Source organism: Chelonoidis abingdonii, chromosome 4 (assembly GCF_003597395.2).
Source record: "Chelonoidis abingdonii isolate Lonesome George chromosome 4, CheloAbing_2.0, whole genome shotgun sequence".
Lineage (NCBI taxonomy): Eukaryota > Metazoa > Chordata > Testudines > Testudinidae > Chelonoidis > Chelonoidis abingdonii.
This window is the reverse complement of record NC_133772.1, coordinates 2,450,484-2,462,274: the sequence shown is the minus strand read 5'-3', so window position 1 is coordinate 2,462,274 and position 11,791 is coordinate 2,450,484. Positions and strand designations below refer to the sequence as shown.

At 51.0% G+C, this 11,791-nt stretch overlaps 1 protein-coding gene and 1 long non-coding RNA gene across 2 annotated transcripts in view; both read left to right on the top strand.

Moving 5' to 3' along the window:
- The window catches only part of LOC116815506 (uncharacterized), a 28,190-nt gene that overhangs the window by 13,433 nt on the left and 2,966 nt on the right, over positions 1-11,791 (top strand). Inside the window, exons 8-9 of the mRNA XM_075064759.1 lie at positions 9-755; positions 11,358-11,782. Coding sequence (XP_074920860.1) covers positions 9-755; positions 11,358-11,782 — 1,172 coding nt within the window. The remainder of the gene's footprint in view (positions 1-8; positions 756-11,357; positions 11,783-11,791) is intronic.
- Positions 771-2,351, top strand: LOC142046716 (uncharacterized). Its single transcript, XR_012655687.1, has 2 exons — positions 771-1,109; positions 1,143-2,351. It is a non-coding gene; the product is annotated as an uncharacterized LOC142046716 (long non-coding RNA).

Sequence of the window (11,791 nt, the reverse complement as noted above, 5' to 3'; positions counted from 1 at the left end):
CGGGCGAGAAGCCGTTCATCTGCCCGGACTGCGGGCGCGGCTTCAGCCAGAGCTCCAACCTCACGTCCCACCAGCGCACCCACACTGGAGAGCGCCACTACCGCTGCTATGACTGCGGGCGGGGCTTCTTGGAGCGGGCGGCGCTGGCCGAGCACCAGCAGGGCCATGCCGGGCATCGGCCCTACACCTGCGGGCAGTGTGGCAAAGCCTTCGGACAGAGCGCCAAGCTGGCCCAGCACCAGCGCATCCACACCGGCGAGCGGCCCTTCCGGTGCGAGGAGTGCGGCAAAGGCTTCAATGATGGCTCCTACCTGGTCAAGCACCGGCGGGTCCACACCGGCGAAAAGCGCTACCGCTGCCCAGTGTGTGGCAAAACCTTCAGCCAGACCTCTAACCTCATCACCCACCAGACCACCCATACTGGAGAAAAGCCTTTCAGGTGTGGGGACTGCGGGCGTAGCTTCATCCGCCGGGCTCACCTGGCTGCCCACCAGCGCACTCACACCGGCGAGCGGCCATACCAGTGTGCCCAGTGCGGGAGGTGCTTCTCCCAGCGCTCCACCTATGCCCAGCAACGCCGCACCCACACCGGCGAGCGGCCTTACCGCTGCCCCGACTGCGGCCGGGGATTCAGCCAGAACTCCAACCTGGCGGCTCACCGGCGCATCCACACCGGCGAACGGCCCTACCAGTGTGGCCAGTGCGGCCGGCGCTTTATCCAGAGCTCTGCCTTCACCCAGCACCAGAAGACCCACAAGAAAGGGCAGGACTAGGGATGAATGGAGGGGGCCGGCCTGGGGACAGCTGTGGCTCACAGGAAGCTGTGCCACTAGGCAGGTCTTCCTCACAGGAAGTTGCCCCACTAGGACACGGTCTGGTTTATAGAAAGTAGATCCATCTAGTGAGCCTTATTCACAGGAAGTTGTGTCACAAGGCAGGTCTCACTCACAGGAGCTTGTCCCATTGGGTAGGGCATCTCTGACCGGAAGTCACCCCCTCTAGCATGGGTCTTGCCCACAGGAAGTTGCACTCCTGAGGTGGGCTCACTTTCAGGAAGTCACCCCCCCATGCAGGTCTCTCTGACAGGAAGTTGCCCCCCTGTAGGGTGGGTCTTGTCCACAGGAAGTTGCATCCCCAGGTAGGTCTTGCTCATAGGAAGTCGCGCCCTGTAGGAAAAGTCTCTCTGACAGGAAGCTGCCCCCTCAAGGGTGTCTTGCTCACAGGAAGTTGCTCCTGGAGGACAAGGTCTTTCCACAGGAAGTTGCCCCTCAAAGTGTGTCTCACAGGAAGTTGCCCGCTTTGGGCAGGATCTGGGCCATGGGAAGCCATGCCCTCCTGTAGGCCCTCGTGGTCCATTTGATGTATGTTGGGGCACTGCCTAGGCCTAATGGGAACCAGCTCACCTTGCCAACATCGCCCCGTCCTTAGCTACGTTGCTAACTGTGGCTAACTTGCCACATGATTGGATGAGATTAGGGTGACCAGATGTCCCGATTTTATAGGGACGATCCCGATTTTTGGGTCTTTTTCTTATATAGGCTCCTATTACCCTCCACCCCGTCCCGATTTTTCACACTTGTCTGGTCACCCTAGATGAGATCCACGAAGATGCCTCATTATGTTAATGAGGTCGCGGGTCTAACGAACCTCTTTAATGGGGAACATGGACTTTCTTCTAGAGAATCTCTTCTTGAACAGTATAGAGGGAGATTGTGTATGTCCTTGTTCTCCTCTCATGGCTGGTCCACAAAATAGGATACAAGCCTATTACAGCTGCTGGTGGATGGAGTTAACGTGCTTAGTTCGTGAAGTAAAGGATCGTGCTTTTATCACCAGAAGACCCAATGTTTGAACCCCACTGATGACCCAAAACAGGGTCATTCTACAATTGTGCCATATTAATGTGCTTATTGACTGTGAGAGCTTCCTTCATCGGCTTCAGAAGAAAGAAATCCCTTTGAACAGACCAAGATGCCATTGGTGGGTTCTTCCATAGGTCACACTACAAATGGTGATCCATCTTCAGGTCTTGTCTAGCCACTCTTCTCCTCCTTGGCTGGAGGACTGGATCTTACAGCCTCCCCAATACTATAAGAAACTGTTAGTTTCTACGTACTGTACAGAGAAACTTAACTAAGAGGAGAAATTAAGGTCATGGTTGATATTACAAAGGGCTAATGAATGATTTGCAGATGTTATAAGGATATTACTGACATGAGCAGCACATGCTATAGATGGTTATAAGCCATAGTTCTTGGCTTATCAGGACGGTATAACAATCAATAAGCTATTGATCTAAACAGAGATCTGGTTGTTTATTAATAAATGGAACCTTTAATATTAAGGGAGAACCGAGTGGTTTTTATTTTGACTTCTTAAAACGGTTAATTTTGAAGTATAAAGCCCTATATGAGTCAAAGGCCTAACATACCGATGGGAGAAAAGCTTTTGTTGAAAATGTAGGAATTGTAGCTAGTTGAAATATGGGCTTTTAGGGAGAGGACAATGTTTGATTTTTCCAGTGGAATTTGAATACTGAATAACTTCAGCTGAAAATGGAAATGCTACTGCAGTGTTTTGTGGGAGATCTCACAGTGCTTTTCATAATGGGTGGAGTCCTATGCACCGCCCCTTGCTCCAGGGCAACCAAGTAGTGTTTGGGTTTGGTGTTGGGTAGGGCCTCTGCTATGGGCCAGTTGCCGCATAACTGGCCCCTGTGCCCTTGTCTAGATTGAGGTGTGTAGGGGTTTTCTGTCATGTTTTATAAACCCCACTTAGCAGAGAGTGGATGGGGTCTGACCCCTTCAAACACATGTCAGGGGCGTGGCCTAAACCTAGGGGGAGGGGCCTGCCCAACTGCCATGACAGACATTTTGGAAGGTTCCATTGTCACTGAGAAGGGTATCTGGCCCACTGACACTTTGGAAGATTCCATTGTCAGTGGGAAGGGGAACTGGCCAACCGCCCTAAGTGACACTTTGGAATGTTCCATTTTCACAGAGGTGGCGGAGATAGCGGTGTCCTGATGCAAATCCCCAGTACTGGAACTTTGATTTAAAAAATCCCCCTTTTACTGAAAAGAACAGAAATATTAAAAGGCTCTAATTTTTCAGTGATGGAGAAATGAAAATTAAATGGATCAATTTTGAACCTTTGGAATTTTATCCCTGCTCCCCTCATCAGTGAAATGGTTCATCCCATCATCTGGGAGCCTCTCTGCCCCTTGGAAGAAACCATTGCACTCCTGGGAGGGGGGAGGTTAACATTTCTGAGGAAGCCGGATTTGATATTTTTTTTTCTTGTCAGGAAATTAAAAATAAAAATCCCTCCCACTGCAGGCCCCTTTTTAATCTGGGAAGGGAGTTAAATCCCTCGAGACGGGATAATTTCCCATCCCCCCACCATGAGAATGGTACCTCCCAAACCCAGAATGACTGTTGCTTATGGAGGGAGGAAGGGGCCAGCACAGTTCTGGAGTGTGATTCTGGATTCGCTCCGGGGTCACTGAGATCAGAATCCAGACTTCACTCCATTGGCGTCAATGCAGTCACTCCAGATTCAAACTGGTGTCACTGAGATCAGAATCCAGCCCTTATTCTCTTGTACCAGTGGAGTCACTCTGGATTCACATGGATGTCACCAAGATCAGAATCCGTCCCTCAGTCCATTGGTGATAGCACGGTCACTCTGGATTCAAACTAAGGTCACTGAGATCAGAATCCAACCCTGACTCCACTGGCATCAGTGGGATCACTTCGGATTCGGATGGGGTCACCGAGATCAGTATAGAATCCTCACTCCACTGATGTATCTTTTCCTTAAAGCCCACAGCTCCTGGAGTCACGTGAAATTGGCTTCCATTTGGAAAATAAATGTTTAATTCTCATGGATGCGGGAAAAAGGTTCAAAACATGACCCAAGTGTGACCCTAAATGTAGCCAAATGAAAAGCATCCACAATTTACACTCTTTAAGCCAATCTTGTGGGGCACCACTTGTGAGTTTTGAATTTGTAGCAACACCATTGTCTGTTGCAATTAAATGTCCTTTTTTCGGGGGGGGGAAGCATTTCAATATGAAATATCTTGATTTTCCCCTTTCCAAAGGAAGTTTTCTGTTTATGACATTTACAAATTATAACGCAATCTAATAAAAATGTCAAAATTGAACTGCAACATTTAGATTGCAGAGCAAGGTAGGGAGACCAGATGTTCCGATTTTATAGGGATAGTCCCAATTTTGGGGGCTTTTTCTTATATAGGCTTCTATTACTCCCCCTATCCAGATTTTTCACACTTGCCCTCTGGTCACCCTAGAGTAAGGGAACATTTTCAATTGACCTGGAGGGATTTTATTTTCCCAAGTTGGGTGGATAGATAGATAGAGGGTGTGGATGGGGACAGGTAGACAGACTGACATGCATTTAGGGGCTACATATGTGGCTGGATGAATAGATACAGTATAGTGTATGGGGATAGAAAGCTTAGATGAGATAGATGGGGTGTATGTTGCTAGGTAGATAGAGGGGGTGTATGCAGACAGATAGATTAGAGGAGAGGGGTGTATGGAGATAGATGGATTAGATAGGGCATATGGAGATAGATAGAGGTGTGGGGGGGTAGATAGAAGGTTGTGTATATGAGGACTTCAATAACTCAGTCATGGGTTAGGGGTTGTTATAAAAGTGGATGGGTAGGGTTCTGTGGCCTGCTTTGTGCAGGAGGTCAGACTAGATGATTCATATTTGTGTCCTTGCTGACTAGGGTCTAGAGTTCCTTATGGGCTGATGGATTGACTAGAGCATAACAGTGTCTGTAAAGATATAGAGATGTGTATGGGGTAATGTAATAAGGGGTGTGTTATCGGGATGGAGAAATAGAAGTAGTGTGTGCGGGGATGGATAGATCGGGATGCCAATGGGATAAATAGGGGGGTGTGTTATATAAGGAAGGAGAGATGAGATTAAGGGTGCATTATAGGGATGGGTGGCTAGATAAGGGTCGTGCCTATCGGGACAGATGGGAGTGCACATGGAGATGGGTAGATTACAAGGCTTAATCTGTAATGAAAAAGGTGCCGGGCAGAAGCAATTTTTTTACACTTCATAACTGACACATGCGGATCCAGATGGTGCCGGCGCGAGCCCGACCGAGCCTGCGGTGCCAGGCTGTGACGGGAGCCCAGCCCGGACCTGGCTCTGGCCTGTCACAAAGGCAGGCCGCGCGGGTGGCTTGGCTAGATCCCTACGTTTCTCCTTTGCCAGCCACAGGAACTAGCCGGGCAGCCAGGCGCCCGTGGGGCGGGGGGGGAGGGGGGCTCTGGATCGCTGCCCCAGCTCTGCCAAAGAGTTAAATGTGATAGAGGCGCCGAGTCTCCAGCTGGCTAGAAAAATTGCCGGGCTGGGAGCCGCACAGCCCCTGCAGGGGGAATTTAGTAACAAAGGCAAACTTCCTGTTCCCAGCCTGCTCGGCTGTGCACAGCGGCTGGGGCGGGGGCAGGGGCCGGTCCCCAGCACCGAAATCCCCCTTCCAAAGGGGGGAGGGATTGCAAAGGAGCCGGGCGGGAGTTGGTGGGCGGCCGGGACCTGGGGGCGGTGGCCAGAGGGGAGGGAGCGAAACAGCAGGGAGAGGCAGGCAATTGCAGCCTGTAGGAAGTGCTCAGAGGGGATCAGCTGGGGCGGGGGGGGTCAGGCCGCTCTGGGTGCACGGGCGGGTCTGCAGGGCCGAGCTCAGCAGCGCTCCCCCGGCGCTCTAGGGGTGCACGGGGGGGTCTCTGGCAGCTGAGCTCAGCAGCCTCCCCAGCCAGCTCTGGGGGTTGCACGGGGGTTCATGCCAGCTGAGCTCAGCCAGCACACAACCCAGCCAGCTCTGGGGGTGCACGGGGGATCTGTAGCCTGAGCCCAGCCGCCCCCTTGCCAGCTCTCGGGTTGCACGGGGGGTTCTGTTTGCACGCTGAGCTCAGCAGCCCTCCCCAAGCCAGCTCTGGGGGTGCACGGGGGTCTCTGTAAGCTGAACTCAGACCAGCACACACACCACCCAGCCGTCGATGGGGGTGACGACGAGTGGCCAGCCTTGCTCTGGGTGACGCGAGGCCTCAGTGGTTCAGCAGCCCCCCAGTTGCCAGCTCTGGGAGGTGCACGGAGAGTCTCTTGCAGCTGTTCAGCAGCCCACCCCAGCAGCTCTGGGTGCACGGAGAGTCTCTGCAGCTGAGTTCAGCAGCCCACCCCAGCCAGCTCTGGGGGTGCACAGGAGAGTCTCTGCAGCTGAGTTCAGCAGCCCACCCCAGCCAGCTCTGGGGGTGCATGGGGGGGTCTCTGTAGCTGAGCCCAGCAGGGCCCCCCAGCCAACTCTGGGGGTCCACAGAGGGTCTGTGCCCCTGAGCCCAGCAGTGCCCCCCCCAGCCAGCTCTGGGGTGCATGGGGAGAGGCGCCTGTGCAGCTGAGCCCAGCGGACCCCCCCCCCAGCCAGCTTGGGGTGCATGGGGAGAGAGGTCTGTGTAGCAGAGCCCAGCAGGGTTGCCCCAACTCAATCAGGGCCAATGCTGAGAGGTTCCCGGTGTAGCCCATCACTGGATGTTGCATTGAACATGATGGGCTTTTCTGCCCCTATTCACCCCATTATTGTCCTCGCTGCCCGCCTGCCCCTTGGGGCATGAATCCCCTGCCCCCTCCATCTACTGCTTTTTCTTTCTCCCCCTACCCCGCCCCTCAATTATTTTCATCCAGTTATATCTCCCCCAGTATGTACCACCCGTTTGCAGGGAGCCCCTCCCGCTCTGGCTCCCAGCCCCTTGGATGTTCGGTGCTGCCCAGCCAGGGGCCCTGAGCTGGATGTGTCTCTCCTTGCAGGTGCCTGGGGGCTGCGATGGAGGAGTGGGCTCTGCTGGATGAGAGGCAGAGGGAGCTCTACCGGGACGTCATGCAGGAGAACTATGGGGACGCCATTTCACTGGGTGAGGGGCGGCAGCGGCATCCCAGGGCCAGGCAGAGAGACTGTGACCGCATGGCCCCTTCCTGTGACGTGATGCAGCTCCTGGGCCATCTCCTCCTGCCCTGCTCCCCCCACAGTGCCCCTCTGCACCCACCCTGCTCCCCCCACAATGCCCCTGGGCTTCCCCTCTGCTCCCCCTACAAAGCCTCTGGGCTCTCCCCTTCCCACAGTGCCCCAGGGCTCCCACCCTGCTCCCCCCACAATGCCCCTGGGCTCCCCCCTTGCTCCCTCCTTCCCACAATGCCCCTGGGCTTTTCCCTTCCCACAATGCCCCTGAGCTTCCCCCCTGCTCCCCCTACAATGCCCCTGGACTTTTCCCTTCCCACAATGCCCCTGAGCTTCCCCCCTGCTCCCCCTACAATGCCCCTGGACTTTTCCCTTCCCACAATGCCCCTGAGCTTCCCCCCTGCTCCCCCTACAATGCCCCTGGACTTTTCCCTTCCCACAATGCCCCTGAGCTTCCCCCCTGGTCCCCCCACAAAGCCTTTGGGCTCTCCCCTTCCCATAGTGCGTCTGGGGTCCCACACTGCTCTTCTCACAATGCCCCTGGACTCCCATCCTGCTCTTCCCACAGGGCCTCTTGGCTCCCCCTTCGCACAATGACCCTGGGCATCCCTTCCCACAATGCATCTGGGTTTCCCCCTTCTCTCAATTCCCTGCCCACCCGCTCCTCCCACAATTCCTTTGGGGTCCCGCTCCACTCCTACAGTGCCCCACTGGGCCACCTTTGATCACCCTGATCCCTTTCAGAGTGGCGCCGGAAACTCTGGGCAGCATCTCCCCAGAAGGCATTGCTGCTGATGTGACTGAGTGTGGCACTGACGCGTCTCCCCGCGAACACGTGCAAACGCCGTGCACGGAGACACCAACGCCTGCTAGCTGCGGGCCAGATAACTGTCGAACGAAGTCAAGATCTATCTGGCTCCAGCACCATAGCCTCTGGGCACCTCACACTTTTTAGCACGTTTAATCTCACAGCACCCTGTGAGGCAGGGCTTTTAGCCCCTTTGTGCAGATGGGAAAACGGAGGCACTGAGAGGCTAAATGACTTGCCCATGGTTATCTAGGAAATGTGGGGCAGAGCAAGGAATTGAGCCCAGGTTTTCTGGCTCGCCCCCTATAACCACTGGGCCACCCTTCCTCTCTGCATGATAACACCTTTGCGGCTGGAGCTGGCAGAAATTTCTGGAGTGACAGATTTATTGAGAAATGGCCTTTAAAAAAAAATTCATGAAATATGTGTTGTTTTTTTTAAAAAAAAATCTTTTTTTTTTTTTGACAGAAGTGGAAAATGAACAATGGAGGTGATTTTTTTCAGTTTTCCATTTCTCCCCATTTCTCGGTTGCTGGTGAAGGAAGAAAAAGGGGGAAAAATGTCATAAATGAACAGTTTTCAACCGAGAAAAATGTCACCGGTTTTCTTTTAATGCTGATGCTTTTTTTAAGTGGAAAATGAAAATGTGAAAAAAAAATATTTAAAAAAATGAACAATTTTCAATACAGAAAACGTTCATGGAAAAAAATAGATTTTTTAAAAAATTTTCTATTTTCAAAGAAGTGGCTAATGATCCCCCCCCACTTTTCTTTTTTCCATTTATTCCTCTTTTTCTGCAGCAAAATGGGAAGGGAAGAGGGAAACCCCCCGAAGTATGAAAAGTGAACGTTTAAAAATTGTATGCGGTATTGTAGCTGGGTCAAAGAAGACTCTGTCTCTCTCTCTCTCAACAATAGAAGTGGGTCCAATGAAAGATATCATCTCATTTTACCGTTGGGAATTTTAATGGAAATTTAAAACATCTTTTTTATTTAAAACAAAACTGAAAACATTTAAATGGAGTCTGTTTTTCAAGCTTCCTGTCCAGCCCTTTCTTCCTGTGGAAAATTGAAAAAGGTGGAAAAAAAGGAAAAGTTTAGCAAATGAACATTTTAAACCCAAATGTTCACGGGAAATGTTTGAGTTTTTAAAAAAGCACTTTTTAAAAAACAAAAAGTGAAAATGAAACGATTGCGCTGTTTTTCAAGTTCTTTTCTCCAATTCCTCCTCCTTACTGTGGCAAAACAAATGAAGGGGAAAATACCTCAATTTTAAAAAACGAACATTTTCAAAATTGCTTTATTTATTAAAATTCCATGGGTTTTTTTTTGTGATTAAATTAGAAAATGACATGGTTTTCTAGTTCTCCCTCATCCTCCATTCCTCCCTTTTTTTCTGTAGTAAAATGGGAGAATACCAAAGAATCATCATGGAAAACTTTAGGGTTTTTTTTTTAACAAAACTAAATGGGGTTGATTTTCAGTTTCCATTTTTCTTTCCCCCCCCCTTTTACTTAGAAAAATTAAAAAATGGGGAAAAACAAAAAAATCCTCAAAAATAAAATTTTCAAAATCAGTATTTTGGTTTTATTTTAAATAAACTTTTTATAATGAAACAGGAAAAAAGAAAATGGATCTTTTTGTAAGTTTCCTTCTCCCCCTCTTACTGTTTTTCTGTGACAAAATTGGAGTGGGGTGGTACAGTGATCAGATAACGGATGTGAAAATCAGGGGGGGGTGGGGGGTAATAGGTGTCTATATAAGGAAAGCCCCAAATATTGGACATCTGGTCACCCGTGGGTGCCAATATGTATCCATTCATATTCTATTCAGCTCTGTTACAATTAATGTATAACAAAGTAAACAACAAATTATTTCCCTTTATGGTTTTGGCTTGTTGTAACGTAAAATTAATTAATTAATTAATTATAATTAATAATCTAAAAAATTGGGCTTGAAGGATTCAGTTCTATTATTAAATGTTGGTAAATGTTGATTTCCCCCTAACACACACAAGCCAATGAAAAAATTTCCATTGATGATAATCAAAATTTACAGATAGGCAAAGTAAACTTTACGGGGCAAAATTCAATAGTTTAGAGCAGGATCGGCACCCTTTGGCACATAGCTCGCCGAGGGTAGCCACGTGACGGGTGGGCCGGTTTTGTTTCCCTGCCGCGTCGGCAGGTTCGGCCAATCGCGGCTCCCACTGCCGCGGTTGCCGCTCCAGGCCAATAGGAATGTGGAAGTGGTGCGGGCCGAGGATGTGCTGGCTGCTGCTTCCTGACGCCCCCATTGGTCTGGAGTGGTGAACCGCGGCCAGTAGGAGCCGTGATTGGCCCCAACTGCCGACGTGGCAGGGAAACAACCGACCCGGCCCGGCGTGCCAGATCTCTGGTTTAGACTTTTGAATGAGTGATGTTACTTTCAATATTTTGACATGACAATTTTGTGGGTAGGAAACATTAAGCTTTAACTTTTTGAGTTGCAGCATCCACTGTCTGACTTCCCACACCCAAAATTTCCCATCACTGTGAACATGAAAAACCAACAAAAAAACGCTTTAAACCCCTAATTTTGCACAGTTGTGAAATTTTAATTGATAAAATCTTTAAAAAGTTTAAAAATATAACATTGACAATGTCAAAATCACAAAAAAAATTAATTCTGCCAAGCCATATTGTATTAGATTATAACCTTTGTTTCTGCCACTTCCTGTTCAGGGTCAGTGACTCTTCCAGCAATATAATATCATTCTAATATACTAGCAAATGTTTTGATTATTATGTAACAGTGAAAGCTTTTGCTTGTTATTGTATGTATTAATTATATTACCATCATAACAATACAGTTAAGATTTAAATATTTTGACTGCTGTGGAGATCCCATGTGTGTCCTACCATGACTTTAGTGTATGGACATGCCACTGCTGCTTCCATTGTCCTAAAGGATCTCCATGAATGTTCTTAGTGGGCTTGATGGATAGATAACAACCTGCTTTCCCCCGCTGACAGGATTTCCCGTCCCCTGGTGGGTGGGTGGGTGTTTGTGGGGATGGAGGGATGGATGGGTGGTTGGGTGTTTATGGAGATGGATGGAAGGAGGGATGGGTGGGTGGCTGGGTGTTTGTGGGGATGGATGAATGGACAGGTGGGTGGGTGTTTATGGGGATGGATGGAGGGATGGATGAGTGGGTGGGTGTTTATGGGGATGGAGAGATGGGTGGTTGCACGTTTCTGGGGAGAGACAGATCGTTGCAGGAAGTGTTGTCCCTCAGTCTCAGCTCTCTCCCTGTGCCGTGTGTTGGTGGGAATCCCCTCTCTGGCGTGGGAGTGAGCTCTGCCTGCATTCTGCTGTCTCTCTCCCAGCAGGTGATGGGACGGCGAGCGACAATGAGGAAGAGGACGTGGCAGAGCCTCCCCAGCAGGAGGAAGAGCCTCCGGGTCCGGATGCCCCCAACTGGGCCGAAGCCTGCGAGAGCTTGTGCCGGCCCCCGCAGCGAGGGGGCCGCTGGGGCCCGTACGCCCGGCGGCGGCGGGTCAGCACTGCTCCCCGGGCCGAACCGCGCTTCTTCGATTGTCCCGACTGTGGGAAACGCTTCACGCTCAGCTCCCACCTCATCCGGCACCAGCGGGTGCACACTGGCGAGCGCCCCTTCGCCTGTGGGGTGTGTGGGAAGAGCTTCTCGCAGCGCTCGGACCTGGGCCGCCACCAGCGCACCCACACGGGTGAGAAGCTCTACCGCTGCACCCAGTGCCAGAAGAGCTTCAGCGAGAGCTCCCACCTCATCCGTCACCAGATCATCCACTCTGGTGAGAAGCCCTTCAAGTGCAACGTCTGCGGCAAGAGCTATGGAGACAGCTCCTACCTGGCCGTCCACCAGCGGGCCCACACCGGCGCCCGTCCCTACCACTGCCCCCTCTGCGGCAAAAGCTTTGGACGCAGCTCCACCCTCATCCGCCACCAGCGCGTCCACGCGGGCAACGGGAC